Genomic DNA, 16,829 nt, shown 5'->3' with positions numbered 1-16,829 from the left:
ATGTGCACTAATAAAAGTATATAGTTACAGTATTTGAAGTACAGGTAAGAATTAAGAACCATTGGACTTCATATTAAAAAGAAGTGACCCACGACATTGTGGGTAAATAGTGATTTAACCAAATAAGTATAAACACAAACAGTGTTTTGATAAAGTCAAAAGGATGTTTAGTTTTCAGGGGAAGAAATGAGAAGATCAAGAAAAAAAAGAAACCAGGTTTTAAAAAAGATAGATTTTTATCTAGTTATTTTATGATATATATTATTAAATGAAATGATAGGTAATGCTATAAAATACCCCCAACTGGTTATATTTATAACCAGTTCATGTTGGAATAACTATGGTTAGGACACAGTAGGCTTTGGGGTGAGAGAGGTACCAAAAGCTACCCTCTACCACTCTCATAATTACCCTACTCCCAAATGAAACCAAGAAGAAGATAACTTGGCTCTTTATCTAAACACATTTTGGGGCTGGTAATTAAATCTAACTGCTGCCTAATTCCTCAACAGGGGATTTAATCATGCTCCAAGTTTCTATAGCACCTTAATTATGATGAATCCAGAAACTATTTAATCTGCCTTTAATTGTAAACTAAAGTTAACTGTAGTTTTTGTTTCACATGTGATTTGTGCTACTCAAAATTTCTTCCCTGTCCTTTATTCCATATCCTCCTTTCCCTGGAAGACTGAGAAATCTATTGAAAAAAGGGAAATTAGTGTTCCAAATTTTTACAAGAAATTTTGGAGTGGGTATATTGAATGATTATTTTACACTATGAAAATACAGATCTCACTGTGTCATTATGCAAAAAGGAAAACAAAAGATGTAAAGCTATGAACTTTATAGTAAATAATAAAACTAAACAGACCTGTAAAAGCGATTTTCAAGTCTCCGCCTAATGGTGTTGAGGTCAGTTGGATAAGCAACTACAGTACAATACAAGGGATAGGCACGGAGATCCACTGGAACAGCAAAAGGGCTGGCAAAATCTGTAATATTACCAAAATAAAAAAAGGTAGTTATAAAAGACATTAATATTTCACCTTAACAAACAAAAACTCATATATAAATAAGAAGGGAGGGCAATATACTACATTACTAAAATAATAATGATTCAATTATGCAAATATTAGGCAAATATTGTTAAAATGTCATTCTCTTTATTTGGACATAATACCTATGAATCATGCATGACACACTGGTTCAAATCAGGTAAAATGAGACAAATTAAAAGAGAACTGGGTTTAACTTCAAACTGATGTCTTTTCTAGATAAATGCCAAACAGCTCAAGTGAAACAGTTTAGATAATATAGCTTAGGCATGTGAGTAAAATATATTACTCATCTACTGTCTACCAAAAAACTCATCCAAAGTCAGGCTCAGGAAATACCTGGAGAGCCAAAGTGACTCAAGAAAGTAAAAGACAATTATATGCCTGCTTTTCACTACCGTAAGCCCCCAGAGAATAGAAAACATTTGTCTGTCATTACATTGGCCAAACATATCAAAATATTAATGTTAAACTAGAATCACTTGATTAAAAGTGCCTCTTAAGTTAAAAGTACACAGTGAAAAAATGTATTTCCTTTTGTAGAACTTAAAATTTTGCTGGTTTTCCTTCTTCCTTCCTAATATTCTTTCACATCCACCGTACCCAGGGAAAGAAGGTGGTTGATGCCCTGAATAACCCGTTCACATTCCTCATCTCTGGAATGAGCCCCCCACTCTCCTTCCTGGGGTTTGTATAGCAAAGCAGTCAGTTCCTCCTGGGACACAGGAACACCAGCACCAACTTCATCTGGAAAGGCAGCTATGTATAAGATGAAAAATCAGAAATCATTAGTTTCCAGTATTATGCTACTGACATTTTTCTTTTAGAAGAATTATAATTCATTTTTAAAAGCATATTTACTTCCTTCTGGAATTGGCTCCATATCCCAGGGGCTCATCTTTTCTCTCTCATTATTGTCCCAGCTATTAAAAAATAACAAGATACTAATCAAATTCACATGACACTTTTATATATTAGCATAATTTGCATGACTTCTTGGAGTAAAATTTGGAAACAGCAATACAATTTTCCTTAAAGTACAATTTCACTTACATAAATAATAAACCTTTAATAGAGAAAACAAAGAAAATTAGAGAAAAATAGAGAATAGTCCACCAATATGAAATATAGAGAGCAGTAAGCTTACACTTAGTTTTACTTGGCTTTTTTTTTTTTTTTTTAATTCCAATCCAGCATGTATTCAATATTAAGCCAGGATACAGAATGAATAAAGATCTCTTTGGAAAATTCTTTTCAGGTTAAAAAAGTCAGTTTGATAGATCAATTCTTTCTGTAGGATAATCTACTTCAGCTTAACAGTGTAAGTATTACAGCATCTCCAAAATTTTATTATTCCCTTTTCGTCAGCAATATGGAGACTAAAAGTCAATCTTCACAGAATAAACCTTTATCATTCTTGAGAAGAGAACTTCATTTATTAGGAATCTTACAATGCCGGTATTTAATGAACTAAAGTAAATGTTGTAGACAAATAGTATGTCCAAACATAATACCTCTGCCTAGAATTCATACCATTAAATAAAGGACTGGTTACTAATATTTGTTGCTATATTCCAGCTATAACAATTACTTTAAACACTGAATTAATTTCAGTATTCTTCGTGAAATAATAGTTGTAATTCTTGTTTAAAACAGAAATATTTAAAAGAAAATACAGGCATAAGGGAGGTAGAAATAAGTCTTCAGTTACTGCTTTGTTTTAGCATGCATACTGGACCCAAGAGGTTTATCATCAGATTCCTTCCTTAGAGGTACTATGATTACTTCCTTACAGGTCAGATAAAGATAAGTCATATTAACAAGGTATTATTCCTAATACGGTTTATAGAAAGTCCATATAGTACTACAGTATTATATCAGGCATAAAATACCATAACTGTACTTACTGAACACTGTAACATTGGAAAGAACTATCAGGATACTCTGGTTGAAAAGGCTGCTGACTCTCCACAGTTCCAAACCACCAGGCGTCATCTATTATACTGCGGAATCTATCACCTATAATGTTTTTAGAAATTCTTAAAAGGATGTTTTTGAGAATAATAGCTTTGTTCACATTCTAAATTGCTACTTTGTGTTGGACACAGAAGTAGCATTGTATCTAGCATTATTAGAGGTTTCAATCTGAGTTTCCCAGATGAGTAAATTTTACATTTTACCTTCATTAAGGATTTTGATTTCTAAGTACTAGTAATCTTTCTGAAATAAATCAGATATGTCCATGTCTTCTTAAATAAATGCTACCACATATAATCTTTTATCAATTATTTAGGATCATCATTAGGCATACTTTTTCTTGTACTATACATGTTACTACAGTTGTTTCTTTTCCTTTTCCTTTTCGCTTTCAGCTTTTTGCCTTTAAAAATCTCTTCATACTAATTTTCTGCCTCTTAAGGGATAGGGATTATAAAACCAAACCACTGTGAACAAAAATTTTCTCCCACATAAAAAAGGAGAATTTAAAAGTACTAATAGCAAACATTTACATAGTATAAATTTTAAGTACTTAGGTACCATTTTAAGTGTTTCCTATATATAAACTCATTTATTGCTCACATCAACCTTATAGGTGTGTTTTGTTATGATTCCCATTATACAGATAATGGAAGTGGGACACAGAGAGATGAAAAACTTGCCCAAGGTCAAATAGCTAGTGAGGAGGTAAGGAAGGGAGAGAAGAGGGAGGGCGGGAGAGAGGAAGAGAAAAGGGGTAGAAAGAGGTAGAGGTACAGAAAGAAACAGAGACAGACAGAGAAAGACAAGAGTGACAGACAGACAAAGAGGGAGAAAAAGAGAAAGAAAGAAAACCACAATCAGTAATGGTCTGTTTAAGAGCCCAAGTGTTAAGTATTTTATATTAGGGCAACTGACATTTGATGATTTTCTTTGTAATTCACATTTGTATTCTAACAGCTTAGGTATTTGCAGAAAGTTTAGAGGTTATATGCCACATACAATGTGCATAAAAAATCACCCAAACACAACTGAGAGGAAAATTTAATTTGATTTTTCTAATTTGGCTAACAGCTTTTACCAACTACATGTTAAACTAGTTTATGTCTATTAAATTGGACTTAAAAAGTTACTCTATTTCAAACTTAATAGTTATTAAGTGAGAATTTTATACTTACCTATCTGCCAGTTCCTTTCTTTGGCTTCATTATAAAACTGATGTAGCACAAGGAAGTCAATGACATCTGGCATGTCATGATACCTGTACAAAAAATAAAGCACATATAAATCAATATACAAATATAGCAGCTTATGTTACTTACTAAATATCTAGAGATATATGTTTAACGTGGAGCCATTTAAAAACCATTGGAAGTCTCAAGGTTCCTGCAAATGGCTTTAATTAAACTCCATATGCTTTTATTTGTTTGGGAGTCCCCTGCCTACTACTATATCACTTCAAAAACATAAAGACACCAATGAAGATCCTTAAAGCTTAGTATAAGGTATTTTATATTAAGTCCTCTTTAAGAAAAGTATGAATTCATGTTCTTTCATCTCCTTAGATTTCAAACTTTAAGAAATGAACCACTGATTAGCTATTCCTATTATTATTAACAGAAATAAAAGCAACTACCATGTTTCAACCACAGTTAGGCATTTATAAAGGTTTTTCTTTTAATTCATCACAACAATCTGGAGAAGTTATTAACATTTACATTTTGCAGATGAAGGCATAAATTCAGAGAGGTTAAGTAACTTGCTCATGGATATATATATATATACACACACACACATATATATATATATCCAATCCACCCTTGAACAATATTGGTTTGAACTGTGTGGGTCCACTTATATGCAGATTTTTTTTCAATAAATATAGTACTATAAATGTATTTTCCCTCCCTTATGATTTTCTTACCAATGTTTTATTTTCTCTAGCTTACTTTATTGTAAGAATACTAAATATAACACATAAAACATACAAAATACATATTAGTCAAAACTTTATGTTATCAGTAAGGCTTCTGATCAACAGTGGGCTATTAGTTAAGTTTTTCGGGAGTCAAAAGCTATATGCAGATTTTCAACTGTGTGGGGTCATTGCCCATAACCTCCTACACATTGTTCAAGGGTCAACTGTATATACACACACACACACACATTACATTACATATATATTAGCTACACACACATGCATGCATACTCATGCAAGTTTTTATACACACACACACACACACACACACACAGTATTATGTGGAGAAACAGACCAAAACTTAAACATTAAATCCCGGTCTTTACTTATTTATTTTTTAATTTAAATTCAATTAGCCAACATATAGTATATCATTAGTTTTTGGTGTAGTGTTCAATGATTCATTAGTTGCATATAACACTCCGCGCTCGTCAGGTCTTCAAAACTCTAAAGCCTATAGTACTATACTATTGTCTCTCCCATTAAATCCTGTACTCTGCAGAATACATGACAGGGATTAAAACACACAGACACACACACACACAACCAGAGATAGCTACTCACTTAATGGAAAAAGATTCTCCAGTCATTTTGCCTGAAATGGGGTCCAGAAACGCAAGCTTCAAGCAACATAGTGTAGGTGGTCCAACCTCATATTTGATTCCTACAATCTTAACAAATTCTTGTTCCTATTCATGAGAATATCAATAAATTATTACTTTCAATATAAGTAATTGCCTAACATTTGCATAGTATTTCACTATTTTTCGAACAAATAAAAATTATCTGAATATCCACCAAGTATTAAGCATTCCACTAAGTGCTAAAGGTAGTAAGACATGGTTTTTGACCCTTAATAGCAGGCTGTAGTATATTGCAGGGCTCTAAACCAAGGATAAGCAACAGAAGCCCCTTGAGAACATTTTTAAAATTCATATTCTTAAACCCTACTCCTATAAAGTTGAATTCAGTAGGTCAAGGGTACAAGCTTAGTCATATGTATTTTGAAAGAACTCCCAAGGGGATTATGATGCTCTGCCTAGTTAAGAATCACTCTTCCAGCAGAAATACAGTATGTAAGTATGCGGGTAGACATGCATGTATATATTTGGGGAAAGGACTTACATTTTTTTTTAATGCCCACAATATTATTTTACAAACCACCCCTATAATTGATTATTAGTAACACTTAACGGATGACAAAACTGAGCCTCGTGGGTATAGTGACTTGCTTAAAGTTATACACTTGGGTGTGTGTATATATATTAGATCTGGATTAAAATTCAGGTCATATTCCAAAACCCAGACTCTTGCCCCACACATATGCTGCCTCTTGCAGTTTTCTAGAGCCACAGGGTTAGAATTTAAAAAATAAAAAATCATATGTTTTATTCATTCCTTGATTCTCAAAAAATAAAAATAAATAAAAATAAAAAAGTAAAAAACCTTACAACTCAACTTTCACCTGATTCAGAATAGATGGTAGCATCATTATCTACCAGGAGATGACTGTGTAAAGGTCACTGGATAAGATACTTTGGTACCTTACAACCTTAATATAATATTTTACAAGTGTCTAAAGCTTTATTTCAATAAATATACATGCTTTCATGTATCCTTCCTGCTAAACATCATCATACAACAATCCTTCATTTACCTGGAAACCATTGTAAAATTCTCTTTAGTCTCTTATTCTCCAACTTGGAAAAATAAAAGAAGAAAACACCCATAAATGTAACTAGAAATGATGGTGTATGTATCCTTATGTCTGTTTGTTTGTATGTATCTATGTATGTATAAATGACTGAATGAATATGTATTTACAGTCAGGAAAAAACTCCTCTAAAAAATAAACATATCTATTTTACTCAATACCATGTAGCTATAAGGTAATATATTAAAATAGGTAATCCATAAAGCACCACAAAGTTCTGAGTTTCTTGGGATTTATGATATTTACTATATCTTAAAGTCACCAGAACCTCAAGGGTGTCTGTACACACACACAGTCAATTTATAGAGCTTCCAGAATGTACAAAACTGCTGAGGGAAATGTCCACACCAGGGAACTACCATTTTGCTCCAAATATAGAAAGGTATATACACTAGACAACTTGAAGCTTGAAGGAAATTAAGTCAAATAATCAAGACTACAGGTAGCGTACAAATTTCAGGAAACATAAAATATGACCCGTAACACTCAATTGTACAAGAGTACGGTGCATCATCTTATCTTAGATACACAATCAACAGTGAAATATGTATGAAACAGAAAAAAGCATAAAAGCAAATAACTTAATTCCAAAGCTATTTCAATTGCACACTTATGAAAATGTTAAATTTACCCTGAGATCCATTTTATTCCATGGCTGTTTTTGTAAATTAAGGCTGTATATTTTTGACTTTCTTACAGCCCGCACATAAGCTTCATGTCCTTGCCTGAAATAGATAAGCTAAAACAAAAAACATAAGGTATTAAACAGCAGCACCCTATTTAACAACTCTACATATCCCAATATATACTGCTACAAACGTCTTCTTCTGTTTAAAACAAACATAATTATAATTTTAAAAAATGTATAATAAAGGTATTTGTCACCATCAAATAATGTTCATTCAGTACTCTTAACTGTGTTGCCCCGCACTAGGTACTGTATAATATAAACACATACTGTATACACAATCCTTTTCCCCTTAGCTGCCTCATAAATTTCTGAAGAAACAGGGATCAATGACAAATGTACACAAAACTGGTCATATTTTAAAGTACTATATTTCAAACTGTAATTAACATTCTAAATATCAAATTTTAATAGCCTACACATTTTATGTATATATATATATATATATGTATGTAATTCTAACCACAGATTACTAAATAGAGTAATTTCCAAATGGATTAGAAATTTTATTTTGCAAGAATTAACATCAGAACAGGCATAGTATGGAAAGAAAATGAATTCAAGTGCTTAGTTAACACCCTTCACCTCCTTAGGACAGCATTAACCACCATATTCTGATTCATTAAAAAAAAGTTTCTTGTTCCAATAATTTTAAAGTGGTAGTAGAGATAATAAAATTTTTAAAAAGTAACATTAAAAAAAAACATACTGAGATTTAAAAAATACACTGACATACTCTACCAATCAACAGTTTCTAAGTCAGAATTTTTAATACCTAAAAATACAAGTAGAACACTAAAAAGATTTAAATACTAGTATATAAACATAATTATAAGGGTAAAAATATCAATAATAAACATGTTATTCAGATATCATTTATTATATATTTTTTCCTGTACTCAACAAATACTGATTGAACATGTGTGTACAAGGCACTAGGTGCCGTGGTTAACATATCAAAATAAAATCCTTTCCCTCAAGGATATGGGCAGACACGTGAGTATAACATAAGGCAGAATATACTAAGTATCATAAGAGATAAATACTTTAGGTGTGACAGCTCAGGAGGAAAGAGTGGCAGGCAAATGGAAAGCAGGAATAACATTCAGGAGAAGTTGCCATTTAAGTTAGACTTTGGCAAATGAGCATTTTCAAAGGCCATAATGATCTGTGGGTATGGCCATTTCAGGCAAAATACTAAGGGCTTAACATTTAAAGTAAAAAGTAATGCTGTCATTAAGAGCTGATTTTATAAAAAATTATGAATTTTATGAGTTCTTTAAAAACATTATATATTTCACTGACTAATTCACTTATATACCTCCTCCATTACCTGAACAACTATCATTACTTACTACAAACCAGTCTTGAAGCATATAAGCAGATGCTAAGTTTAGTGATTTCACCAAGACAAATATGGTCCTATACAGAGACATCTCATCAGATCAAAGAATATACAGATCCTTGTATTGTTTTGTAAAGTGTTCTTTTTGTAAAGATTTATTTATTTGAGAGAGAGATACAGAGAGAGAGAGAGCAGGGGGAGTGGGCAGAGGGAGAGAGAATCTCAAAGCAGAGTCCTCGCTGAGTGTAGAGCACAACATGGGGTTCAATCTCACAACAATGAGATCATGACCTGAGCCAAATTCAAGAGTCAAATGCTTAACTGACTGAGCCATCCAGGTGCCTCACATCTTATAAAGTCTTCTAAGATTAATTAAAAATTACTCCCCTTAGAGGAAAATGGCAGCAAAGTAGGATGACCCTAGGCTTTCATGGTCCCCAAAACACAACTAGGTAACTATCAAATCATCCTAAATATCCCAGAAATAGATCTGAAGACTGACAGAACAAACTCCAAAACTAAAGGTAGAGAAGAGGCCTCACTGAAGAAGGTAGGAAGTATGGAGACCTGGTTTAGGGGAGAAATGGATTGCAGGTGCTGGAGAGGGGAGGGAGCCATGGTCATGGAGAGGGGAGAGAGAGAGAGAGGTGCTCAAAGGGGGAACACACAATGAGAATGTTTCCCAAAAACCACTGGCTTGGAAAATAAGAGGGGATGAATTTTGTGAGTTCTTGCAACCAGAAAGGCTTAAAACCTAGACCTCTAAAGAATAGCTTGCTTGACTGGGATAGAGGCAGGAGTGCACTGCCCTGTTCCTTGAGAGAAGGCACGCAAACAACCCGGGTGCAGACAGCATGGACACAGCTATCTGAACACCGTATGGGACACGCAATGCGGAGATTATTTGCTCTTCTTGGAGTACATCCTGGAGAAACAGCATTCACACACCTCTCTGAGAACAAAGGAGCTGATTGGTGTAATTTCCCTCTCCCGCCCCTCAGTATAAATACAGAGCTACCTGCAAGAAGCAACACAGTGCTGACACTGCTGCGTAACCTGCATACACCAAGCCCTGTACCCCTGTGCTCTGGTGCAACTGCCCTTTTCAGTCAAGCTTGCCTCACTCCCAGCACAGTGGGGCCCCCCCATAGAAAACCAGCAGAAGCACCTGCCCACACCATGAATTCTGCTGAGAGAGCTCTGCAGGGCCTCAGTTCTGGTGGAGTTGGTGACAGGAATAATTTCACAAGCAGACCAGAGCACACCTACTTAAAACTCAGGCCATGGACCAAACATAGCCCAGAGCAGGAAAGGAGAGCCTCTGCATATGAATGGCCTGAAGGATAGAACAGCCAAAACCCAACAGCAGAGTGGAAGCAGCTTATACCTGAGATACTCCCTGAAGAGACAGGCCCTGGGCACTACATAATCTCTTCTTCAGAAGGCCAATACTTTCAGGAAACATAACTGGCATTTGTAACACATAGAAGGCAGAGAATTAGAAAAAATGCAAAGATGGAGGAATTCATCTCAAATGAAAGAAAAAGGACACAACCAGAGATCTAAGCAAAACAAATATAAGTAACATGCCTGATGGAGAATTTAAAGCAACAATCATAATGATACTGGGCTTGAGAAAAGAATAGAAGACATCAGGGAGACCATTACCACAGAGAAAAAGGAGTTAAAAAATGATCAATCAGATATGAAGAGAGCATTAAACGATATTAGAAACATACTTGATTCAATGAACAGCAGTTTGGAAGAACAAATGCATTAGTGACCTAGAAGACAAAGTAATGGTAAGTAATGAAGCTGAACAAAAGAGAGAAAGAAGAATTATGTAACACAAGAATAGATTTAGGGAATTCAGTGACTCCATTAAAACTAATAACATGTGTATTATAGGAGTTCCAGAAGAAGAAAAAGAGAGAGAGAAAAGGGTGCAGAAAATTTATTTGAAGAAATGAAAGCTGAAACCTTTCCTAATCTGGGGAAGGAAACAGACATCCAGATCTAGGAGGCAAAGAGAACTCCATTCAAAATAAACAAAAGCAGACCAATACCAAGACATATTGTAATTGGGTCAACTAATTTTTGAAAAAGCAGGAAAGAATATCCAATGGAAGAAAGACAGTCTCTTCAATAAATGGTGTTGGGAAAATTGGACAGACACATGAAGAATGAAACTGGACCATTTTCTTACACCATACACAAAACATAAACTCAAAATGGATGAATGACCTAAATGTGAGATGGGAATCCATCAAAATCCCAGAGGAGAACAGAAGCAGAAACCTCTTTGACCTCAGCCACAGCAAATTCTTGCTAGACATGTCTCCAAAGGCAAGGGAAACAAAAGCAAAGATGAACTATTGGGACATAATCAAGATAAAAAGCTTTTTTACAGCAAAGGAAAAAGTCAACAAAACCAAAAGACAACCTACAGAATGGGAGAAGATATTTGTAAATGTCTTATCAGATAAAGGGCTGGTATCCAAAATCTATAAAGAACTTATCAAACTCAACAACCAAAGAACAAATAATCGAATCAAGAAATGGGCAGAAGACATGGACAGACATTTATCCAAAGAAGACTACAAATCACCAACAGACACATGAAAAAATGCTCCATGTCACTGAGCATGAGGGAAATATAAATCAAAACCATAAGATACCACTTTATAAAACTCAGAATGGCTAAAACTAACAGGTCAGGAAACAACAGATGTTGGCAAGGATGTGGAGAAAGGGGAACCCTCTTATACTGTTGGTGGGAATGAAAACTGGTAGTCACTTTGGAAAAGAGTAGAGAGATTCCTCAAAAAGTTAAAAATATAGCTACCCTAGGAACCAGCAATTACACTACTAGGTATTTACCCAAAGAATACAAACAGTGATCCAAAGGGGTACCTGCACCCCTATGTTTATAGGAGCAATGTCCACAATAGCCAAACTATGGAAAAAGCCCAGATGTCCATTGGCAGATGAATGGATAAAGATGTGGTGTATATATACTAAAGAATATTACTCAGCCATCAAAAAACTCCAAAATCTTACCATTTGCAATGATGTGGATGGAATGAGAGGGTATTATGCTAAGCAAAATAAGTCAATCACAGAAAGACAATTACCATATGATTTCACTCATATGTGGAACTTAAGAAACAAGACAGAGGATCATAGGAGAATGGGGTAAAAATGAAATAAGATGAAAACAGAAAGGGAGCCAAACGATAAGGGACTCTTAACTATAGGAAAAAACTGAAGGTTACTAAAGGGGAGGTGAGTGGAGGGATGGGGTAACTGGGTGCTGGGCATTAAGGAGGGCACTGGAAATAATAAGCACTGGGTGTTATATGCAACTGATGAATCACTAAACTCTACCTCTGAAACTGATAATACACTATATGTTAATTCATTGAATTTAAATGTAAAAAAAGAAGACATATTGTAATTAAATGTGCAAAATTTTGATAAAGTCTGAAAAACAGAAAGAGAAAAGAAGTCCTTAACATACAAGAGAAAACACATAAGGCAGCTGCAGATTTCTCAACAGAAACTTGGCCATCCAGAAGGGAGTGGCATGATATATTCAAAGTGCTAAATGGGGAAAAGTAGCAGTCAAGAATACCCTATCCAACAAGGCTATCATTCAGAATTTGAAGGAAAGATGAAGAGTTTCCCAGACAAACAAAAACTGAAGGAGTCATGACCCAAAGGCAGCAAAACCAGCCCTGCCAAGAAATATTAACAGGTCCCTTTGGGGGGAAAAGAGAGACCAAAAGTGACAAAGATTAGAAAGGATCAGAGAAAATCTCCAGAAACAAGGAAAAAACAAGTAATAAAATGGCAATAAATACATATCTATCTATGATTACTCTGAAAGTAAATGGACAAAATGCTCCAATCAAAATACATAGGGTGTCAGAATGGATAAAAACACAAGGCCTATCTATGTGCTGCCTACAAAAGGTGCATTTGAGACTTAAAGACACCTGAAGATTGAAAGCAAGGGGCTGGAGAAACATTTATCATTCAAATACAGGTCAAAAGAAAGCCACAGCAGCTATAATAATATCAGAAAAACTACATTAAAAGAAAGACTAACAAGAGATGGAAAGGGCACAATAGCATAATAAAGGAGAGAATCAAACAAGAAGATTTAAAAATTGTAAATAGGTATGCACCCAACATATGAACACTCAAATATATAATGTGGTTATTAACAAACATAAATGAACTAATTGGTAAAAACATAATAATAGTAGGGGACTTTAACACCACATTTACGTGAATGGGTAGATCACCTAAACAGAAAATCAACAAGGAAACAACGGCTTTGAATGACACATTGGACCAGATGGATTTAACAGATATATTCAGAACATTCCATCCTACAACAGCAGAATACACATTGTTTTGAAGTGCACATGGAACATTCTCCAAAATAGATCACATATTAGGTCACAAAACAGGCCTCAAAAATACAAAAAGACTGAAGTCATGCCATGCACCTTTTCTGACTACAATACTATGAAAGTAGAAGTCAACCACAAGAAAAAATCTAGAAAGACAACAAATGTATGGAGGTTAAACAACGTGCTACTAAACAATGAATGGGACAACCAGGAAATGAAAGAAAAAATTAAAGAATATATGGTAAAAAATGGAAATGAAAACATAACAGTCCAAAACATTTTGGGATATAGCAAAAGTGGTCCTAAGAGCAAAGCATATAAGCCATACAGGCCTACCTCAAGAAACAAGAAAAATCTCAAAGAAACAACCTAACCTTCCAACTAAAGGAACAAGGAAAACAACAACTGAAGCTTAAAGCCATTCCAGAAGGAAGGAAGTAATAAAGATTACAGAAGAAATAAATGATATAGAAACTAAAAAAACTACAAGAGATGAACAAAACCAGGAACTGTTTCTTTGAAAAAAAAAATTAACAAAATTTATATACCTCTATCCAGACATAACAAAAACAAAAGTGAAAGGACTCAAATAAATAAAATCACCAATGAAAGTGGAGAAATAACAGTCAACATCAAAGAGATGCAAACATTATAAGAGAACATTATGAAAAACTATATGTCAATAAATCGGACAACCTAGAAGAAATGGATGAATTCCTAGAAACATAACCTACGAAAACTGAAACAGGAAGAAAGAGAAAACTTTAACACAAAAATAACCAGCAAAGAAATTAAATCATTTATGAAAAATCTCCCAACATACAAAAGTCTAGGACCAGAAGGCTTCATAGGCAAATTCTACCATTTAAAGAAGAGTAAATATATATACTTCCTAAAACTATTCCAAAAAACAGAAAAGGAAGGGAAACATTAAAATGCATTCTATGAGGCCTGCATTAGCATGATACCAAAACCAGATAAATACACCACTGAAAAAGAGAACTACAGGCCAATATCCCTGATGAACATGGATGCAAAAATACTCATTAAAATACTTCTAAACTGAGTCCAACAATACATTAAAAAAAAAATATTCACAATGATCAAGTGGGACTTATTCCTGGGTTGCAAGGGTGGTTCAATATTTGCACATCACTTCATCAATCTTATTAATATGATGTATCACATTAATAAGAGAAAGGATAAAAACCATATGATCATTTCATTTTTGGCTTTTTTCAAGGTTTCATTTAAATTCCAGTTAGTTAATTTATACTGTAATATTGGTTTGACGAGTAGCATTTAGTGATTCATCACTTACATGCCTTCCTTAATACCAATTACCCATTTAGCCCATTTGCTACCCCCCTCCCCTCTAGCAACCCACAGTTTGTTGTCTGTACTTAATACTCTCTTATGGTTTGCTTCCCTCTCTCATTTTTTGTCTTCCTTCCCATATGTTCATCTGTTTTGTTTCTTAAATTCCAAATGAGTGAAATCATATGGTATTTGTATTTATCTGACTTATTTCACTTAGCGTAATATACTCTAGCTCCATCCACATTGTTGCAAATGGCCAGATATCATTCTTTTTGATGGCTGAGTAATACTACATTGTATACATATGCCATTTCTTTTTTTTTAAATATTTTATTTATTTATTTGACAGAGAGAGACACAGCAAGAAGGAACAGAAACAGGGGGAGTGGTAGAGGGAGAATTAGGCTTCCCGCTGAGCAGGGAGCCCAATGTGGGGTTCGATCCCAGGACCCTGGGATCATGACCTGAGCCGAGGGCAGACGCTTAACAACTGAGCCACCCAGGCACCCCGCCATTTCTTCTTTATCCATTCATCAAAGGTCATTTGGTCTCTTTACATAATTAGGCTATTGCTGATAATGCTGCTATAAACATTGGGGTACAAGTGCTCCTCTGAATCAGTAATTCTGTATCTTTTGGATAAATACCTAGTAGTGAAATGCTCAGTCTTAGGGTAGTTCTAGTTTTAACTTTTTGAGAAAGCTCCATACTGTTTTCCAGAGTGGCTATACCAATTTGCATCCCCACCAACAGTGCAAGAGGGTTCCCGTTTCTCCACATCCTGTCCAACATCTGTTGTTTTTGTGTTGTTAATTTTAGCCATTCTGACAGGTATTAGGTGGTATCATTGTGGTTTTGATTTGTACTTCCCTGATCATGAGTGATGTTGAACATTTTATCATGTGTCTGTTAGACATCTGAAGATCTTGTTTGGAAAAAAATGTCTATTCATGTGTTCTGCCCATTTCTTAACTGGATTGTTTGTTTTTTTGGGTGTTGAATTTTGTTAGTTCTTTATATATTATGGATACTAACCGTTTATCAGATATGTCATTTGCAAATATCTTCTCTCATTCCCAAGATTGCCTTTTAGTTTTATTGACTTTTTCCTTTGCTGTGCAGAAGCTTCTTATCTTGATGAAGTCCCAATAGTTCATTTTTGCTTTTCTTTCCTTTGCCTCCTGAAATGCGTCTAGTAAGAAGTTGCTATGGCTTATGACAAAGAGGTTTCTCCCTTGTTCTCCTCTAGGATTTTGATGGATTCCTGTCTCACATTTAGGTCTTTAATCCATTTTGAATTCAGTTTTGTATCTGGTGTACAAAAGTGGCCCAGTTTCATTCTTTTGCATGTTGCTGTCCAGTTTTCCCAACACCATGAATTGAAGAGACTGGCTTCCCCCCCACCCCCCATTGGATGTTCTTTCCTGCTTTGTCAAAGATTAGTTGACCATCTAGTTGTGGGTGCATTTCTGGGTTCTCTACTATGTTCCATTGATCTATGTGGCTGTTTTTGTGCCAGTCGCATACTGTCTTGATTGCTACAGCTTTGTAATATACCTTGAAGTCTGGAATTGTGATGCCTCCAGCTTTCCTTTTTTTTTTTCAATATTGCTTTGGCTATTCAGGGTCTTTTGTGGTTCCATATTAGTTTTGGGACGGTTTGTTCTAGTTCAGTGAAAAATTGCTTGTGGTATTTTGATAGGGATTGATTAAATGTGTAGATTGTGTTGGGTAGTACAGACATTTTAACAATACTAGCTTTTCCAACCCATGAGCATGGAATATTTTTCAATTTCTTTGTGTCCTCTTCAATTTCTTTTGTAATTATTCCAGTTTTCAGAGTACAGATCTTTTACTTCTGTGGTTAGGTTTATTCATATCTTTTGGTTTTTGGTACAATTGTAAATGGGATGGATTCCTCGATTTCTTTCTATTGCCTCATTACTGGTGTACAGAAATGCAAAAGATTTCTGTACATTGATTTTGTATCCTTCAACTTTACTGAATTCATGTATCAGCTCAAGGAATTTTTAGTAGGGTGCTTTGGGTTTTCTACAGAGTATCATGACATTTGTGAATAAAGTTAATTCTTCCTCGTTGAGTTAGATGCTTTTTATTAATTTTTTTGTCTCTTTCTTGTGGCTAGGAATTCCAGGTATTTTAAATAACAGTGATGAGACTGGACATCCCTGTCTTCTTCCTGACAGTAAAGGAAAAGCTCTGTTTTTCCCCATTAATGATGATATTAGCTGTGTGTCTTTCACATATGGCCTTTATGATGTTGAGGTATGTTCCCTCTATACCTACTTTGTTGAAGGTTTTTTTTAAGAA

At 34.6% G+C, this 16,829-nt stretch overlaps 1 protein-coding gene across 1 annotated transcript in view; it reads right to left on the bottom strand.

The window, feature by feature from the left end:
• BRWD3 (bromodomain and WD repeat domain containing 3) overlaps nucleotides 1-16,829 on the bottom strand; it is a 186,998-nt gene that overhangs the window by 33,575 nt on the left and 136,594 nt on the right. The window contains exons 25-31 of the mRNA XM_021689738.1: nucleotides 7,356-7,463; nucleotides 5,575-5,699; nucleotides 4,211-4,293; nucleotides 2,963-3,074; nucleotides 1,917-1,978; nucleotides 1,659-1,814; nucleotides 872-992 (exon numbers count right to left, since the gene is read on the bottom strand). Coding sequence (XP_021545413.1) covers nucleotides 872-992; nucleotides 1,659-1,814; nucleotides 1,917-1,978; nucleotides 2,963-3,074; nucleotides 4,211-4,293; nucleotides 5,575-5,699; nucleotides 7,356-7,463 — 767 coding nt within the window. The remainder of the gene's footprint in view (nucleotides 1-871; nucleotides 993-1,658; nucleotides 1,815-1,916; nucleotides 1,979-2,962; nucleotides 3,075-4,210; nucleotides 4,294-5,574; nucleotides 5,700-7,355; nucleotides 7,464-16,829) is intronic.

This window comes from Neomonachus schauinslandi, chromosome X (assembly GCF_002201575.2).
Source record: "Neomonachus schauinslandi chromosome X, ASM220157v2, whole genome shotgun sequence".
NCBI lineage: Eukaryota > Metazoa > Chordata > Mammalia > Carnivora > Phocidae > Neomonachus > Neomonachus schauinslandi.
The sequence above is the reverse complement of the archived record's forward strand: the minus strand, read 5'-3'. Positions and strand labels throughout refer to the sequence as shown.